Raw genomic sequence first — 17,295 nt, forward strand, 5'->3', positions numbered from 1 at the left:
TGGGCCTCTATACACCGATGTAGATATTGCACCAAAAACCAGACATTTGCAGCTAGAATAGTCATTTACCACATTAGCAATGTATAGAGTGTATTACTTTAAAGTTAAGACTAGTTTAAAGTTATCTTCATTGAAAAGTACAGTGCTATTCCTTCAAAAATAAGGACATTTCAATGTGACCCCAAACTATTGAACGGTAGTGTACTCTGTACTCTTCTATTCATATGTCGGACGGCGTGATAATGTCCCCTGACAGTGTTTGGGGTCCTTGTTGTACGAAATTAAAGACATAGAAGAGGCCGTGTGTAGTCGAGGGATGAAACGATATGGAAATTTCATATCACGGTTATTTTCATCAAAATTATCACCGATGTTATTGCAATATTGTCAAATGTGCTCAAAAAGCACTCTTACACACATTCATAACAAAGTTTAATTTTTAAAATTAAGTACACTAGTTAAATAACCACACAGCATACTTGAAGGTGCTGTTTGCAACTTCCTCACGGTTACATTTTCCAAAGCAAAAAAATATAACAATGTGGTTGAACACAACACATTTGTTTGACAATTGTCTATATTTTTCACAATTGCAAGGTTTATGCAATAAAACATTTTACCGGTCCGAATAAAATGGTCACTCACCCGATCTCGTCAACAAGTACGCGCAGGGAGCAATCCGAGAGAAGCAACAAACAATTTGCAGTCATGTTGTTGTTGTTATGATAGAATATACATTCAATGACAGTCAACGCTAGCTATCTAAATTGCTATTATTAGCTAAAAAAACATCTAAAGCTAATGCGCGTGCATTTGTTACGTACGTACTTAATTACGTCGTTACGTATGAGAAGCCGTAAGAGGGCGGGATGTACTGGGTAAGATACATTGAAAATTTGGCGCCCCCAAGACATCTGCGTAAAAGTTGCAAACAGCCCCTTTAAGAGCCATATTACATTCATTTTAGTGTTTGGATATGATTTTTTTTTTTTCAGTTTTAATTTGTAAAAGTTTTCAAGTTCAAAAACATGTGTTGTGTGCGTTACGTCCGGTTTTTGTGACGTCTCGCAAATTCACTTCCTGTTGTCATATTCCTTGAAGTATGCATTGAACGCTCTGAGACAGCCTGGATGTTCAGTGTGCACAATTGATATCTTAGTAGCTCACTACTGTGTTCATGGGGAATGTCATTTTTAATGGGGAAAGAGGTTAATGTCTTTTGCTTTCATGTTAGCATTTAAAGGCCTACTGAAATGCGATTTTCTTATTGAAACGGGGATAGCAGGTCCATTCTATGTGTCATACTTGATCATTTCGCGATATTGCCATATTTTTGCTGAAAGGATTTAGTAGAAAACATCAACGATAAAGTTCGCAACTTTTGGTCGCTGATAAAAAAGCCTTGCCTGTACCTGAAGTAGCAGACAATATGCGCGTGACGTCACCGGTTGTGGAGCTCCTCACATCTGCACATTGTTTACAATCATGGCCACCAGCAGCGAGAGCGATTCGGACCGAGAAAGCGACGATTTCCCCATTAATTTGAGCGAGGATAAAAGATTTGTGGATGAGGAAAGTGAGAGTGAAGGACTAGAGGGCAGTGGAAGCGATTCAGATAGGGAAGATGCTGTGAGAGGCGGGTGGGACCTGATATTCAGCTGGGAATGACTAAAACAGTAAATAAACACAAGACATATATATACTCTATTAGCCACAACACAACCAGGCTTATATTTAATATGCCACAAATTAATCCCGCATAACAAACACCTCCCCCCTCCCGTCCATATAACCCACCAATACAAATCAAACACCCGCACAACACACTCAATCCCACAGCCCAAAGTACCGTTCACCTCCCCAAAGTTCATACAGCACATATATTTCCCCAAAGTCCCCAAAGTTACGTACGTGACATGCACATAGCGGCACGCACGTACGGGCAAGCGATCAAATGTTTGGAAGCCGCAGCTGCGTACTCACGGTACCGCGTCTGCATATCCAACTCAAAGTCCTCCTCGTAAGAGTCTCTGTTGTCCCAGTTCTCCACAGGCCAATGGTAAAGCTTGACTGTCATCTTTCGGGAATGTAAACAATGAATCATCGGCTGTGTTTGTGTTGCTGCAGCCGGCCGAAATACACCGCTTCCCACCTACAGCTTTCTTCTTTGCTGTCTCCATTGTTCATTGAACAAATTGCAAAATATTCACCAACACAGATGTCCAGAATACTGTGGAATTTTGCGATGAAAACAGACGACTTAATAGCTGGCCACAATGCTGTCCCAAAATGTCCTCTACAATCCGTGACGTCACGCGCAGGCGTCATCATACCGAGACGTTTTCAGCAGGATATTTCACGCAAAATTTAAAATTGCACTTTAGTAATCTAACCCGGCCGTAGTGGCATGTGTTGCAATGTTAAGATTTCATCATTGATATATAAACTATCAGACTGCGTGGTCTGTAGTAGTGGGTTTCAGTAGGCCTTTAAGATAGGTAGTGCTAGCTTGCATCTCCAGTAAATTAAAGTATTTAAAACGGTAAAACTAACCGAGTAACCGTGGGAAGTTTTACCACAGTTTATCATAATACTGTTTATCGTTACATTCAGTAGCTAGTGTAGTACTTGATGAGATCGTTAAAACAGAAAACAGGTTATTCGCAATAACAAACATTTTCCTAAATATAAATAATCTCAAAGACTAAGTGTTCCACGAAGTCAGAGTCCACGATATTCGCTCGCTCATGAACAAGTACAACCGCCCAGGATAGACATAGAATCCATGTGATCATACTGCCACTTGTTAATGATAACTGCCGCTTTCCTTATTGGATATAACCCGAAATAATAAAATAATTCACAAAATCGAAGCCCACAGTATGCTCGCTCCTGCACAAGCACGCTGAATAGAAATCCCAAAGAATCAATGTGATTGTTCCTCCTGCCAGTTATTAATGATAACTGTCACTTTCCTTATTGGATATAAACTGAAAGATTCAAAATAATCCACCGAGGCTAAACTTAACAGTATGCTTGCTCATGCACAAGCACGGACACACAGCACAAATAAGTGTTATAGTCAAGGTAGTCGTCCATACCGCCAGTTATTAATGGTAACAACCATCTTGTATAATGCAAAGATCCAGAAAGACTTGAAAAAATGAGCCGCAACGCTGGAAAAGTTGCGTTGTAGCACAAATGAGTGTCAAGGGATTGTGTTAGTGGGCTATAGGAGAACCATGGGTGCTGGAACCTATCCCACCTGACTTATCTCCAAAGGCAGAATCCACCAAAGTCAGCTGCGTGAACCACTACACTACCAGTGTCATATCCTTGTTTATAGGTGCAACCTGGCACCAGTGGAGGAATACTCAGACGACGTAGGCCGTAGGACCAACTTGGTGACCATGAACCCTTCAGTGGTGCAGCGGGCCTTCCAGGACCTCGTGGACGACGAGTGGAGGCAGCGCTTCCTGCGGCGACTTCAGAGCCTCAGCGGCAGCGTGCTGTGGATCCCGGCCTTCATGGCCAAGGGGGGAGAGGAGCGTGTGGAGTGGGCCCTGCGCCTCATCCGGCAGCACACCGTAGACGTACGCACCGCTTTCCCCTCGCTGCGCTTGCTCCACGCCGTCAGAGGGTATGATGCTATTCTTTTTCTTCGAGTTGTCCACAGATAGCTACAATAGGCTTGTTTACACTGCAGGAACTTTCCCATTTACCGGGGTAAATCAAGTACACCCCCCATGTTTCCACCATAAACTACCTGGGTAGATTTAGTTCTACAGGAACTATTTTTAGTTCGTAGTAGCGAGGTGGAACTTTTGGAAGTTCCCCAATAACCCTTGAGGGGAGGGGCCTGTGCTGTCGAATGCTGATTGGTTGAACATAGTTGGACTGTTCCGAAAAACTTTGTTTTTGAACACGACCGCCATTACAGTATGCGCGACAACTTGATTATTAGTTATATATATTAGATATATATAGTATTTTTATTTTAACATACTTGGAAATAGAGAGAACGAAGAACAAATGGAACTTTCGACTTGCAGGAACTTTTGTGGGGTATCTGTTCGCCGAAAAACGCTGATCATTGGAACTATATTGCAGTGTTTTCACTGAGTCGTAGTTGTTTAAACTAGTTTGCAATTTAATGCTTTTTTTTTTTTTTTTGAAAATTACAAACTTAATTCTAATACGAGAAGTAGACACTCTTCTAAACGTAGTCTGAAAATAAATTTAAAATAAAAGATGAGTGGAACGAAGGGATAATCACATGAAGTATTTACTTTGTTACAGAAGAAGTCATTGACACGCCATTTGTGTAGTTATTATATTTACACTTTAGTCAAAAAATGATGACCTTAAAGTGCGCCAACATCTCTTAATTTAAATTTCCTGAACTTTTGGTGGAAAAACGCCTAATGTTGTCATTGGCGGCTAATAGCTCATTATATAATGTGGATAGAACGCTAACTACAATAACAAACACAAAAATAAAAGCATAAAAACACATTTGGCCAACTACTACTACTATGGGGAATAATAAACAACAAACTAATGCTGGGAAAACTGAAAGCGCTCTTAAGTAGTCGAAGTAATGCTGCTTCCCAGCATGTTTTTTCAGCACCTTTTTGTAAAAAGTTGCTTAAGTTACTCCAGTGTGTATTCTCATGTGTACTTTTAGGTCACTAGGATATTTAAAAGTTTTGTCACAGTGAGAACATGTCAAGCGTATGTTGTCAGTGTGACATGTCTTATCATCTTTAGAGTCTTCATCATCAGTGTCAGGAGAGTGTGACGTTGTGTCGTCACTATCTGATAGTGGAGCTAAGAGCTTGTCTGGATGTTCAGGGTTAACATAGTTGTTTATCATCCTTCTCTTCCTCCATCGGCCCCCAGGTAAGCGATTTGAGACCCATGATGTAGATTATTTAACATGCACAACACCCATCTTCTCCTCTCATATTTCTGTGCATGTTTTAGTCATGAGTCAAAATAAGTCAAAGCTTATTCTTTTAATCACCTTTTTAGAGTCCAATCCCTGTGACCTTTGTTAACTGATCTGCAGTTAGCATTTCTTTGACCCGTGTCGAAATAAAATGTGAATGTATAGGGAGGGTTTGATTACATTTGCGTTTAAGTGATTCTAACAGACTGACCCTGGGGGTCTTTCTAAATACCCCCGATGATCAGCACTAGTTTCTCAGTCGGGTGTTTTGCTGTCTTTATTACTGTTCTTTTAGGACATTTATATAGTAGTCATTGCCTTCAGGCTGTTATAAAAACCTGCTGCCTTTTGTTCTTCTGCCCCTCGCTCATTAAGACCACACTGCTGTGCATCCCTCTTCCGTCCCCTCATAAAAAAAACACCTGTTCCATTTTACATGACCCATGCAGCTCAGGTTTTTTTGGGGGGTTATTTAGTTTTTTTTGCAAGGCGGTACAATTTCTGCCATTAGCTGTCTTTGTGCTCAGCATTTTTACTCCCCTGAAATGCTCTTGCAGATGAAAGCCAAGGACTTTTTTCCATGACTACTCTGTGAATAAGTGCTTTCCTGGCATCCCGGCGAGGCGGAACACCGGCATCAGCTATTATGTGAAAGAGAACAACAAACTGCCCAAATCATTCTAGAAACAAAAACAATATGCACTTGGGGAGGATGTAACTATGACAAAAAACCCAGAGCTCACCTTTTATTATATGCAAACAACAACACAGGCCAGGTCATTAACATAATTTTCAAGTGCCTTGAATTCATAACAAAGGTGGTAGGAACTGTGTCCAATTAATTTTTCATAGAAATAAATGTATATTTCCTTTGAAATATTGCAACAGTGAACATTAAAAATACACTATATTGCCAAAAGTATTTGGCCACCTGCCTTTACTCACATATGAACTTGAAGTGCCAAACCATGGAATTGTTCAAAATGTTTTGGTATCCTGGAACATTCAAAGTTCCTTTCACTGGAACTAAGGGGCCAAGCCCCACTCATGAAAAACAACCCCACACCATAATTCCTCCTCCACCAAATTTCACACTCGGCACAATGCAGTCCGAAATGTAGCGTTCTCCTGGCAACCTCCAAACCCAGACTGGTCCATCAGATTGCCAGATGGAAAAGCGTGACTCATCAGTCCAAAAAAGGCGTCTCCACTGCTCTAGAGCAGTGGTCCCCAATCACCGGGCCACGGCCCGGTACCGGTCCGCACAAGAAATAAAAAAAAATAATAAATAAAAAAAAAGTTTTATTTTTTATTAAATCAACATAAAAAACACAATATATACATTATATATCAATATAGATCAATACAGTCTGCAGATATACAGTCCGTAAGCACACATGATTGTATTTCTTTATGTCCCACCGGTCCGTGGGACAAATTTTCAAGCTACAAAAAGGTTGGGGACCACTGCTCTAGAGTCCAGTGATGACGTGCTTTACACCACTGCATCCCACGCTTTGCATTGGACTTGGTGATGTATGGCTTAGATGCAGCTGCTCAGCCATGGAAACCCATTCCACGAAGCTCTTTGCGCACTGTACGTGGGCTAATTGGAAGGTCACATGAAGTTTGGAGCTCTGTAGCAACTGAATGTGCAGAAAGTCTTTGCACTATGCGCTTCAGCATCCGCTGACCCCTCTCTGTCAGTTTACGTGGCCTACCACTTGGTGGCTGACTTGCTGTTGTTCCCAAACTCTTCACTTTTATTATAATAAAGTTGACTTTGGAATATTTAGGAGCGAGGACATTTCACGACTGGATTTTTTGCACAGGTACCATCCTATGACAGTTCCACGCTGGAAATCACTGAGAGTGGCCCATTCTTTCACAAATGTTTGTATAAACGGTCTCCATGCCTAAGTGCTTGATTTTATACACCAGGCCAAGTGATTAGGGCACTTGATTCTCATCATTTGGATGGGTGGCCAAATACTTTTGGCAATATAGTGTATGTAGCCTGTTTTTAAAAAGTTTTATTGTAATTATTATGCCAAAAAATACATTGTTAAAATCAGTTTAAATAGATTTATCGAGAATGGATTCTGAATGGAAGCGTCATCCCTGGAATCGGATCGAATCGTTAGGTGCCCAAAGATTCACACCTCTAATAAATTTATAAAATTTATTTTGACAAAGTGCTAATATTACCGTATAAAAAAAGTAAACAAATGTGTACATAGTATGTACACATTTGTTTACGACCAAATTCTGGAGGCAACGGCGAAGGGAGAAGCCGACGGGAAGCTGCAAGCTATGACAACAATCATTGTCAGCATTGCAGCTGAACGGTTCGGCGAGGAGGAGAAGAGAAGCTCCGGAACCACGTACTCAAAGAACCACAGAGCTATAAGGATCCATAACATTAGGCAGGAGATGAAAGCGCTGAAGTTCCAGTACAAGGCGGCAGGACATGAGGAACGCAATGGCCTGGCCCAGCTGATGTGCATCCTTCGTAAAAAGATCAGAATTCTCCGTCGGGCAGAGTGGCATCGGAGGCGGCGACGCGAGAGGGCACGTAAACGTGCTGCTTTCATCGCTAACCCCTTCAAGTTCACGAAGGATTTGCTGGGACAGAAGCGCAGTGGCAAACTGGCCTCCTCGCAGGAAGACATAGATCAACATCTGAAGCAGACGTACAGTGACCCCGCAAGAGAGCAGGAGTTGGGAGAGTGTAACAACCTCATAGACCCCCCTGAACCAGAATTGCAGTTTGATATGTCGGAGCTGCAGCTAAAGGAAGTCAGGGAGGTTGTCCGCAGAGCGAGGGCAAGCTCTGCACCGGGACCGAGCGGCACTTCATACAAAGTGTATAAGAACTGTCCCAAACTCCTGCAGCGACTGTGGAAAATCCTGCGAGTCTTCTGGAGAAGGGGGAGGATCCCTGAGCAATGGCGAGTGGCGGAAGGGGTATGGATCCCAAAGGAGGAAAACTCCACTCAGCTGGACCAGTTCCGCATCATCTCCCTGCTGTGCGTTGAGGCAAAGGTTTTCTTCAGCGCTGTTTCCAAACGACTGTGTACCTACCTGGCAAAGAACACCTACATCGATACATCTGTCCAGAAAGGCGGAATTTCAGGAATGTCAGGATGTATGGAGTAGGGCTGAACGATTTATCGTTTTCAGATCGAAATTGCGATTTCAGAAGTCTCAATCTTGAGATCGTGAAGGCTTCGGTTTTAGACGAACGTTATTTAGCTCTCCTGGCTGACATGTCTGTTGTGTATATGCAGCCTGCTCGTGCTACTCTCATGCCTTGTCAAACTCACCAATCAGAAGTGGTAAACTACTTGTGAGCAGGGCATGCCGTCACGCTAACCAATCAGAGGCGGCCATTGACGAGGCTACCGCGTACACGCCCACTAACAACTTTGGTGAAGAAACAAACGTCCTGGAGGAAATGGCTGCTGCCGCCGGGTCAGAAGTGGAGGAGGATTTAGTTTTAATACAGAAGAAGAGCAGCACGTCTGTCATTTGGGACTACTTCGGTTTCGAAACTTCAGATGTGCATCAGAAACAGGTACTTTGTAAAACTTGTCGGGCCAAAGTCGCCACATCCCAAGGCAACACGACTAATTTATTCCGGCACTTGAAAAATCACCACCGGCAGTTACACGACGAATGTATGACCAAAAAGTCCGGTGAAAAGTCAACCCCGAGCGATTCAGCCCATTGTAGCAAACATACCACAATTACAGCGTCGTTTGCCAGTTTTTTTGCCATGTTCTATTGTTAACAGAATAGATGTGCAATATTTGGGTGCTGCTAAGCGGTAAATGAATGACCCACCTATTTTAATGTCTGACATATTTTTCAGAAGGGCAGAGGTTGGGTCATTTTGTTTTTGTAATAGTATTTTCTTTATTACCATTACTTTTCAATTTCACTTTAAAATATTGTTCAGGTTTCTTCCAGGGTTGAATAAAGTACTTGAATTGCTGCTATAGATGTTGATAGGCTAGCTCTCTTGAGCCATAAAAGACTGACCTACCTACTTGAGTATAAGACTGTTTACATAAGGTCAGGATCCTTTTTTTCCTTTATTGAAGTTGTTGAATTTTGTTTTTCTTATTATATATTAAGCATTGCTTTTTGTGTTGGAATTGTTTTGTATTTTATTTAACTTAAACTTTTTTATTTATCTTAACATAATTAAGGTTTTTGTACTGGTTTTAGTTCTTTAGTTTTAATAACTGCTGTTGGTCAAGAACTTTGGAGAATGTACATGCATGTTTCTTAATAAATACATGTTTGAAGCAATTCTTACCTTTTAGTATTCATCCTTGCATTACATAGCATTTAATGTTTTCATGGTATATCATTTTTTGTCATGTTTTAAATCTGTTACTGTTACTGAAGCTTGATTTGAAAAGAAATCGTGAGTCAAAATCGAAATCGCAATTTCTGTCAGAAAAATCGTGATCAGATTTTTTCCTGAAATCGTTCAGCCCTAGTACATACCACTACAAAACAAACTCAGCTGCTCCTCTGCAACGCTACAATTCTTTAATTCAACATTGGAAAGCAACATCTGTGCTCTGACCCTCCAACAGGTTCTGTAAAATTCTATCTCCCAGTATTAGCATAATCCTGCATAAACATGTGGGGAGAGACACGCAAAACCTCCTTAGTGCAGGTAATCAGACCTTCCTTACCCCCCCAGCTTGTTAGAATGCCAAATTACCTGCTGCGCTATTGGATTTTCAAACCTGCATGTTTGTCCTTCATGGCACATGAACCTCTATAAATAACACAAGCTCTGCATCAACAACATTACATTCCTAATCCAACCGCTGGGAAAGAGGCAAGACATGAGGACACAGAAGCAGCATGGAGGTGCACTAATGAACTGGGACTGGCAAGGGCGATAAAGCAGTCAATTGGCCATGCAAAGTTGCTCCTCAAGGACTGTGTGTGTGTGTGTGTGTGTGTGTGTGTGTGTGTGTGTGTGTGTGTGTGTGTGTGTGTGTGTGTGTGTGTGTGTGTGTGTGTGTGTGTGTGTGTGTGTGTGTGTGTGTGTGTGTGTGTGTGTGTGTGTGTGTGTGTGTGCGCGCAATGACCGAGTATCAAGACAAAATACTGTACAGTATATAATCTATCACCTTGTGCTATTTGATGTGGATGCTAAATGGTAATAAGAAAATACATATTTGCCTCCAAGCAATTCAACTTGCCGCATGTTATCTAGAATAATATATTTGTATACAACATACAGTATTATAGCGTTGTGGGACACAGTATAACCCACCAATCAGAAAAGTATGGTGGTGTACATTGAGGCTCTAAAATCTCAATTGACTCATTTTTAATGCAACTACCGTATTTTCCGGACTATAGAGCCCAGCACATACAAACCCCGTTTCCATATGATGTGGGAAATTGTGTTAGATGTAAATATAAACGGAATACAATGATTTGCAAATCAGTTTCAACCCATATTCAGTTGAATATGATACAAAGACAACATATTTGATGTTCAAACTGATAAACTTTTTTTTTTTTTTTTTTGCAAATAATCATTAACTTTAGAATTTGATGCCAGCAACACATGACAAAGAAGTTGGGAAAGGTGGCAATAAATACTGATAATTTGAGGAATGCTCATCAAACACTTATTTGGAACATCCCACAGGTGAACAGGCAAATTGGGAACAGGTAGGTGCCATGATTGGGTATAAAAGTAGATTCCATGAAATGCTCAGTCATTCACAAACAAGGATGGGACGAGGGTCACCACTTTGTCAACAAATGCGTGAGCAAATTATTGAACAGTTTAAGAAAAACCTTTCTCAACCAGCTATTGCAAGGAATTTAGGGATTTCACCATCTATGGTCCGTAATATCATCAAAGGGTTCAGAGAATCTGGAGAAATCACTGCACGTAAGCAGCTAAGCCCGTGACCTTCGATCCCTCAGGCTGTACTGCATCAACAAGCGACATCAGTGTGTAAAGGATATCATCACATGGGCTCAGGAACACTTCAGAAACCCACTGTCAGTAACTACAGTTTGTCGCTACATCTGTAAGTGCAAGTTAAAACTATCCTATGCAAGGCGAAAACCGTTTATCAACAACACCAACAAACGCCGTCTGCTTCGCTGGGCCTGAGCTCATCTAAGATGGACTGATACAAAGTATAAAAGTGTTCTGTGGTCTGACGAGTCCACATTTCAAATTGTTTTTGGAAACTGTGGACGTCGTGTCCTCCGGACCAAAGAGGAAAAGAACCATCCGGATTGTTAGGCGCGAAGTTGAAAAGCCAGCATCTGTGATGGTATGGGGGTGTATTAGTGCCCAAGACATGGGTAACTTACACATCTGTGAAGGCGCCATTAATGCTGAAAGGTACATACAGGTTTTGGAGCAACATATGTTGCCATCCAAGCAACGTTAACATGGACGCCCCTGCTTATTTCAGCAACACAATGCCAAGCCACGTGTTACATCAACGTGGCTTCATAGTAAAAGAGTGCGGGTACTAGACTGGCCTGCCTGTAGTCCAGACCTGTCTCCCATTGAAAATGTGTGGCGCATTATGAAGCCTAAAATACCACAACGGAGACCCCCGGACTGTTGAACAACTTAAGCTGTACATCAAGCAAGAATGGGAAAGAATTCCACCTGAGAAGCTTAAAAAATCAGTTCCCAAACGTTTACTGAGTGTTGTTAAAAGGAAAGGCCATTTAACACAATGGTGAACATGCCCTTTCCCAACTACTTTGGCACGTGTTGCAGCCATGAAATTCTAAGTTAATTATTATTTGCAAAAAAAAATTAAGTTTATGAGTTTGAACATCAAATATCTTGTCTTTGTAGTGCATTCAATTGAATATGGGTTGAAAAGGATTTGCAAATCATTGTATTCCGTTTATATTTACATCTAACACAATATCCCAACTCATATGGAAACGGGGTTTGTAATAAAAGGGCTAATTAAACGGTATCAATTATTTTAAAGACAGATATTCATGTTTTTGTTAACTGTTAGTATCAGTGTGTCAGCTTCTTCATTACATGATGCTTTTTAGCTCTATTTTTCTATTTTTGATTATTATCGGCGTCATAAAATGTTTTTAATGGGTGGCCCGCGCGTCATCAGTTGGACGTTCCTACTTCACCTAATCATACATTTGATGGCTTGTAGTGTGAAACCTGTATAATAAATGACAAAATACACACATATAGGTATTTCCTGTAACAATTGAACTATTGTAAAAGAGTCCTAATGCGTATTTACATTTCCGCAATCCCAGGATTCACACGCATGAATCCCAACGGGGAGCACGTCTCGCCAGAACACCGGCAAGAGATGTTGGAGCATGATGGAAAAGTGTCTCCAGATTCTATTTAGCACGGTGGCTAGCTGGTGGTCCTGCTCGTGTGACACCAGGAGATGAGCACAGCAGCATGTTGTGCGAAGGTCCAAAAGTGTAACAATGAGTTTAACATTTGGGACCGGACAGATCCATTAAGAGTTTCAGTAGAAAATGCATTAAGGAATTAACTATACACCCCCAAAAATTCACAACATGCTATGTCTAATGAACATTTTTTCAAGTAATAACTTTTTCACATTAAAAAAAAAAACACAATAATGTAAAAACATTAGCGTTCACTTTTTAATATCAATTTAAAACACAAAGCAGTTTGGCTTACAAAGATAAAGTCTAATACACAAGCTTTGTTTTTCTCCCAAAACAGCATGGAACAGTGCAACAGTTTGGCCAACAAAAATAAGTAAGAGTGATAACTCTCACATGCTAGATCCTTTGATACCTCAGGTGAAAGCGGACTTACCCCTCACCCCCAGGGAAAAGTGTATATGCAGTGTATTACACAGTAATTACATGTCAAGACAAAAATAGCAATCTGAAGAAAAAATACAATCCATTTAAATACTTTCCATAAGAATAAAATAAAAATTAACACCTCAAATGTGAATGGTTTGGGGAAAAAAGTGCAAAATTTGGGAAATACATCAGCCACATTCTCTTCATTTTCTTTCCATTAACTAAATGTCTGTGGAAGTAGTGGTGATGGAAACTTCTTCCATCATCTCTTTTAGGGAATGTGAAGTTTGATTTTCCTCATAAGATCCTCGGCTAAGTAATTCAGTTCTTACTGTATCGGTCAAATGGTGTGGCCAGTCAACTGGATCGATGGGGCAGCTTTGATAGATTCACAGGCATCTGTTGAAGCCGAGGATGTGTCTTCATGTTGTTGGATTGTAAAGTTGAGTCTGCAGCTACTACTTCATTATCAATTATGATTGATAGTTTATTATTAGTAAATTAAACACGCACACAGAACAACTTTGAAATGTATACGTATTAACAATGATGATTTTAGTTCAATTACAAGACCAACATTTTCCATTTTGACTCTGTTTTAAGTGTTCATTATGCCCTGTTAAAATAATGAGTAAACTCATTAGGGTCACGGGTGCAATACATAATATATGTATAACCTGTTATAGAAATAGGGTTAAAGTAAATATATGCATCTATTGATAAAAGGCCATTATAACAGCACTGAAAGCTACTTTAGTATCAACATGCAATATTAATATCCATTATTTCCTCTAATAAAATACCTTTAAAGGCCTACTGAAATGAGATTTTCACATTTAAACGGGGGATAGCAGATCTATTCTGTATACTTGATCACTTCGCAATATTGCCATATTTTTGCTGAAAGGATTTAGTAGAGAACATCGACGATAAAGTTCGCAACTTTTGGTCGCTGATAAAAAAAGCCTTGCCTGTACTGGAAGTAGCGTGACGTCACAGGTTGAAGAGCTCCTCACATCTGCACATTGTTTACACCAGCAGCGAGACCGATTCGGACCGAGAAAGCGACGATTACCCCATTAATTTGAGCGAGGATGAAAGATTTGTGGATGAGGAAAGTGACAGTGAAGGATTAGAGTGCAGTGCAGGACGCCAGGGTGTATCTTTTTTCGCTCTGACTGTAACTTAGGTACAAGGGCTCATTGGATTCCACACTTTCTCCTTTTTCTATTGTGGGTCACAGATTTGTATTTTAAACCACCTTGGATACCATATCCTCTTGAAAATGAGAGTCGAGAACGCGAAATGGACATTCACAGTGACTTTTATCTCCACGACAATACATCGGTGAAGCACTTTAGCTTCGGAGCTAACCTGATAGCATCATGCTTAACTGCGGATAGAAACAGAAGAAACATGCCCCTGACTGGAAGGATAGACTGAAGATCAACAATACTATTATTACTTCTACTATCAGGAGACACCGAACCAAACCCTGGACCTGTAACCACACGGTTAATGCTGTCCAGCCTGGCGAAGCCTAGCAATGCTGTTGCTAACGACGCCATTGAAGCTAACTTAGCTACGGGACCTCGACAGAGCTATGCTAAAAACATTAGCTCTCCACCTACGCCAGCCCTCATCTGCTCATCACCACCTGTGCTCACCTGCGTTCCAGCGATCGACGGCGCGACGAAGGACTTCACCTGATCATCGGTGCGGTCGGCGGCTAGCGTTGGATAGCGCGTCTGCTATCCGACTCAAAGTCCTCCTGGTTGTGTTGCTGTTGCCAGTCGCTAATACACCGATCCCACCTACAGCATTCTTCTTTGCTGTCTCCATTGTTCATTAAACAAATTGCAAAAGATTCACCAACACAGATGTCCAGAATACTGTGGAATTTTGCGATGAAAACAGACGACTTAAGCTGGCCACCGTGCTATTCCAAAATGTCTGCTTCAACCCGTGACGTCACACGCAAACGTCATCATACCGAGACGTTTTCAGCCGGATATTTCCCGGGAAATTTAAAATTGCACTTTATAAGTTAACCCGGCCGTATTGGCATGTGTTGCGATGTTAAGATTTCATCATTGATATATAAACTATCAGACTGCGTGGTCGGTAGTAGTGGGTTTCAGTAGGCCTTTAACCACTCATTTTAATGTGGCCAAAGTAAGACAACTATTTCAGATGAATAGGCCAGGATATATTAAGAGTATTTAAAAGGACTGTGGCAAAAAATAGTCTGATATTGATTTAGATGTATTATTATTGTACACATACTGTATGTTGTGTCCATTTTAATTGAAAAAAGACTATTAATACAGTCTGTTACAAATAAATACTCACCTGGATCTACATATTGAGTCTGTCTCTCATCAGCAAATGCTGTTGTCATTGTCAAGGTTGATTTATTTATATAGCAACATTTTAAAACAGACTACTGCCCCAAAGTTCTGTACAGTCTCCGGGTTCGTCAGACCACCAAGGACGGATTATTTTTCAATAAATGTTCTTTGGGTTGCTTTTCAGCCATAAGTTCTTGTCTCGTGCTCGTGCTCGTGTTCGCTCTCCACCATCAACAACTCTCCCTCTCTCCTTCCTGGCTGCTGCCTTTAACAGAGCGACAGGTGGTCAGATAAACACTCCCAGGTGGGTCATCTATGCACCTGTCGCTGATCTCGAAGCCGGTCTTGGCACACCACGCTTCGCTGCACGCCCCCCTTCATGGCAACACAGTACCACCACCTCCTCTATTGCAGCCTTTCCATGTGACTAAATATTTTTTGATTGCATCTAGATCATCGCAAATAGCATCCATTATTCTTATAATAGCTTACATTGCAGCCAAATGAGCCAATAGCTGAGCTTACTATAAATACTAGGGGTGTAAAAAAAGTTGATTTTATATTGAATCACAATTCTTATTTGTAACTATTCTTAATCGATTAAAAAAAATCTATGTATTTATTTTTTATCAGTCCTGTCCAGCCACTTAGGCAAATCATATTAGGCCCATATCTGCTGTACATATTTAAATTAGATAAGAGAAGTGTTGAATACTTCACTTGTTGCCTTTTTTGTATTTGATCTTATTAAATGTTTGGGCAGCATTTTGTTAAACAAAACCAGTTTTCTTTTAAGTAATATAGAAATGTGTTAGAGCTGTTTGTATATATTTTATGGAGGTGTGTAATTAATCATACATTAACTGAATTACACATCCCTTTTTATTTATGTATCTATTACAAGTTTGTACATTCTGCAATTTAGCACCCCCTCTAACAGATGGCGCCCCAGGCTTCCCCAGCTCTCATCTAATACACAATCTTTGTGCCTCACTGACAACTCAGCATGCTGTCACTTTAAAACCTGCGTTCAATTCAATTAGATGACAAAACATTTTAGTTGGTGTTTATTAGGGATGTTCGATAATATCGGACTGCCGATATTACCGGCCGATAAATGCTTTAAAATGTAATATCGGAAATTATCGTTATTGGTTTCAAAATTTTTGGTATCTGTTTCAAAAAGTAAAATTTAGGGCTTTTTAAAACGCCGCTGTGTACACGGACGTAGGGAGAGGTACAGAGCGCCAATAAACCTTAAAGGCACTTTCTTTGTGTGCCGGCCCAGAGACATAATATCTACGGCTTTTCACACACACAAGTGAATGCAATGCATACTTGATCAACAGCCATACAGGTCACACTGAGGGTGACCGTATAAACAACTTTAACACTGTTACAAATATGCGCCACACTGTGAACCCACACCAAACAAGAATGACAAACACATTTTGGGAGAAAATCCGCACCGTAACACATAAACACAGCAGAACAAATACCCAGAACCCCTTGCAGCACTAACTCTTCCGGGACGCTACAATATACTGTACACCCCCCCACCCCCAAACCCTACTCACCTCAACCTCCCATGCTCTCTCAGGGAGAGCATGTCCCAAATTCCAAGCTGCTGTTTTGAGGCATGTTAAAAAAAAGAATGCACTTTGTGACTTCAATAATAAATATGGCAGTGCCATGTTGGCATTTTTTTCCATAACTTGAGTTGATTTATTTTGGAAAACCTTGTTACATTGTTTAATGCATCCAGCGGGGCATCACAACAAAATTAGGCATAATAATGTGTTAATTCCACGACTGTATATATCGGTATCGGTTGATATCGGAAATTAAGAGTTGGACAATATCGGAATATCGAATATCGGCAAAAAAGCCATTATCGGACATCTGTAGTGTTTATGTTTTCGGGAGCGCTGACAAAGTTTGCAATAAAATAAGTACAAAAAATGGCAAGACGTTATAAAGAAGTTGTGGCAACCTTCCCACACTTGGTTTTACAGGCCGCCTGCTGCATGCAGCAGGAGCCACCAGTGACACGAAGCTGTGTTAAGCTTTCAAAATGATGGCAAAATCAAATAGTATTCCACTCCAATATTGTCCACCCTGTCACCATCTAACAGCAGTGAGGCG

The 17,295-nt window shown here is 40.8% G+C and overlaps 1 protein-coding gene across 2 annotated transcripts in view; it reads left to right on the forward strand.

Annotated features, from left to right (window-relative positions):
* The window catches only part of st8sia2 (ST8 alpha-N-acetyl-neuraminide alpha-2,8-sialyltransferase 2), a 43,859-nt gene that overhangs the window by 19,908 nt on the left and 6,656 nt on the right, over window positions 1-17,295 (forward strand). For both annotated transcript variants that reach the window (XM_062042567.1, XM_062042566.1), the window contains exon 5: window positions 3,347-3,640. In XM_062042567.1, coding sequence (XP_061898551.1) covers window positions 3,347-3,640 — 294 coding nt within the window. The remainder of the gene's footprint in view (window positions 1-3,346; window positions 3,641-17,295) is intronic.

Source organism: Entelurus aequoreus, linkage group LG03 (genome assembly GCF_033978785.1).
Source record: "Entelurus aequoreus isolate RoL-2023_Sb linkage group LG03, RoL_Eaeq_v1.1, whole genome shotgun sequence".
NCBI lineage: Eukaryota > Metazoa > Chordata > Actinopteri > Syngnathiformes > Syngnathidae > Entelurus > Entelurus aequoreus.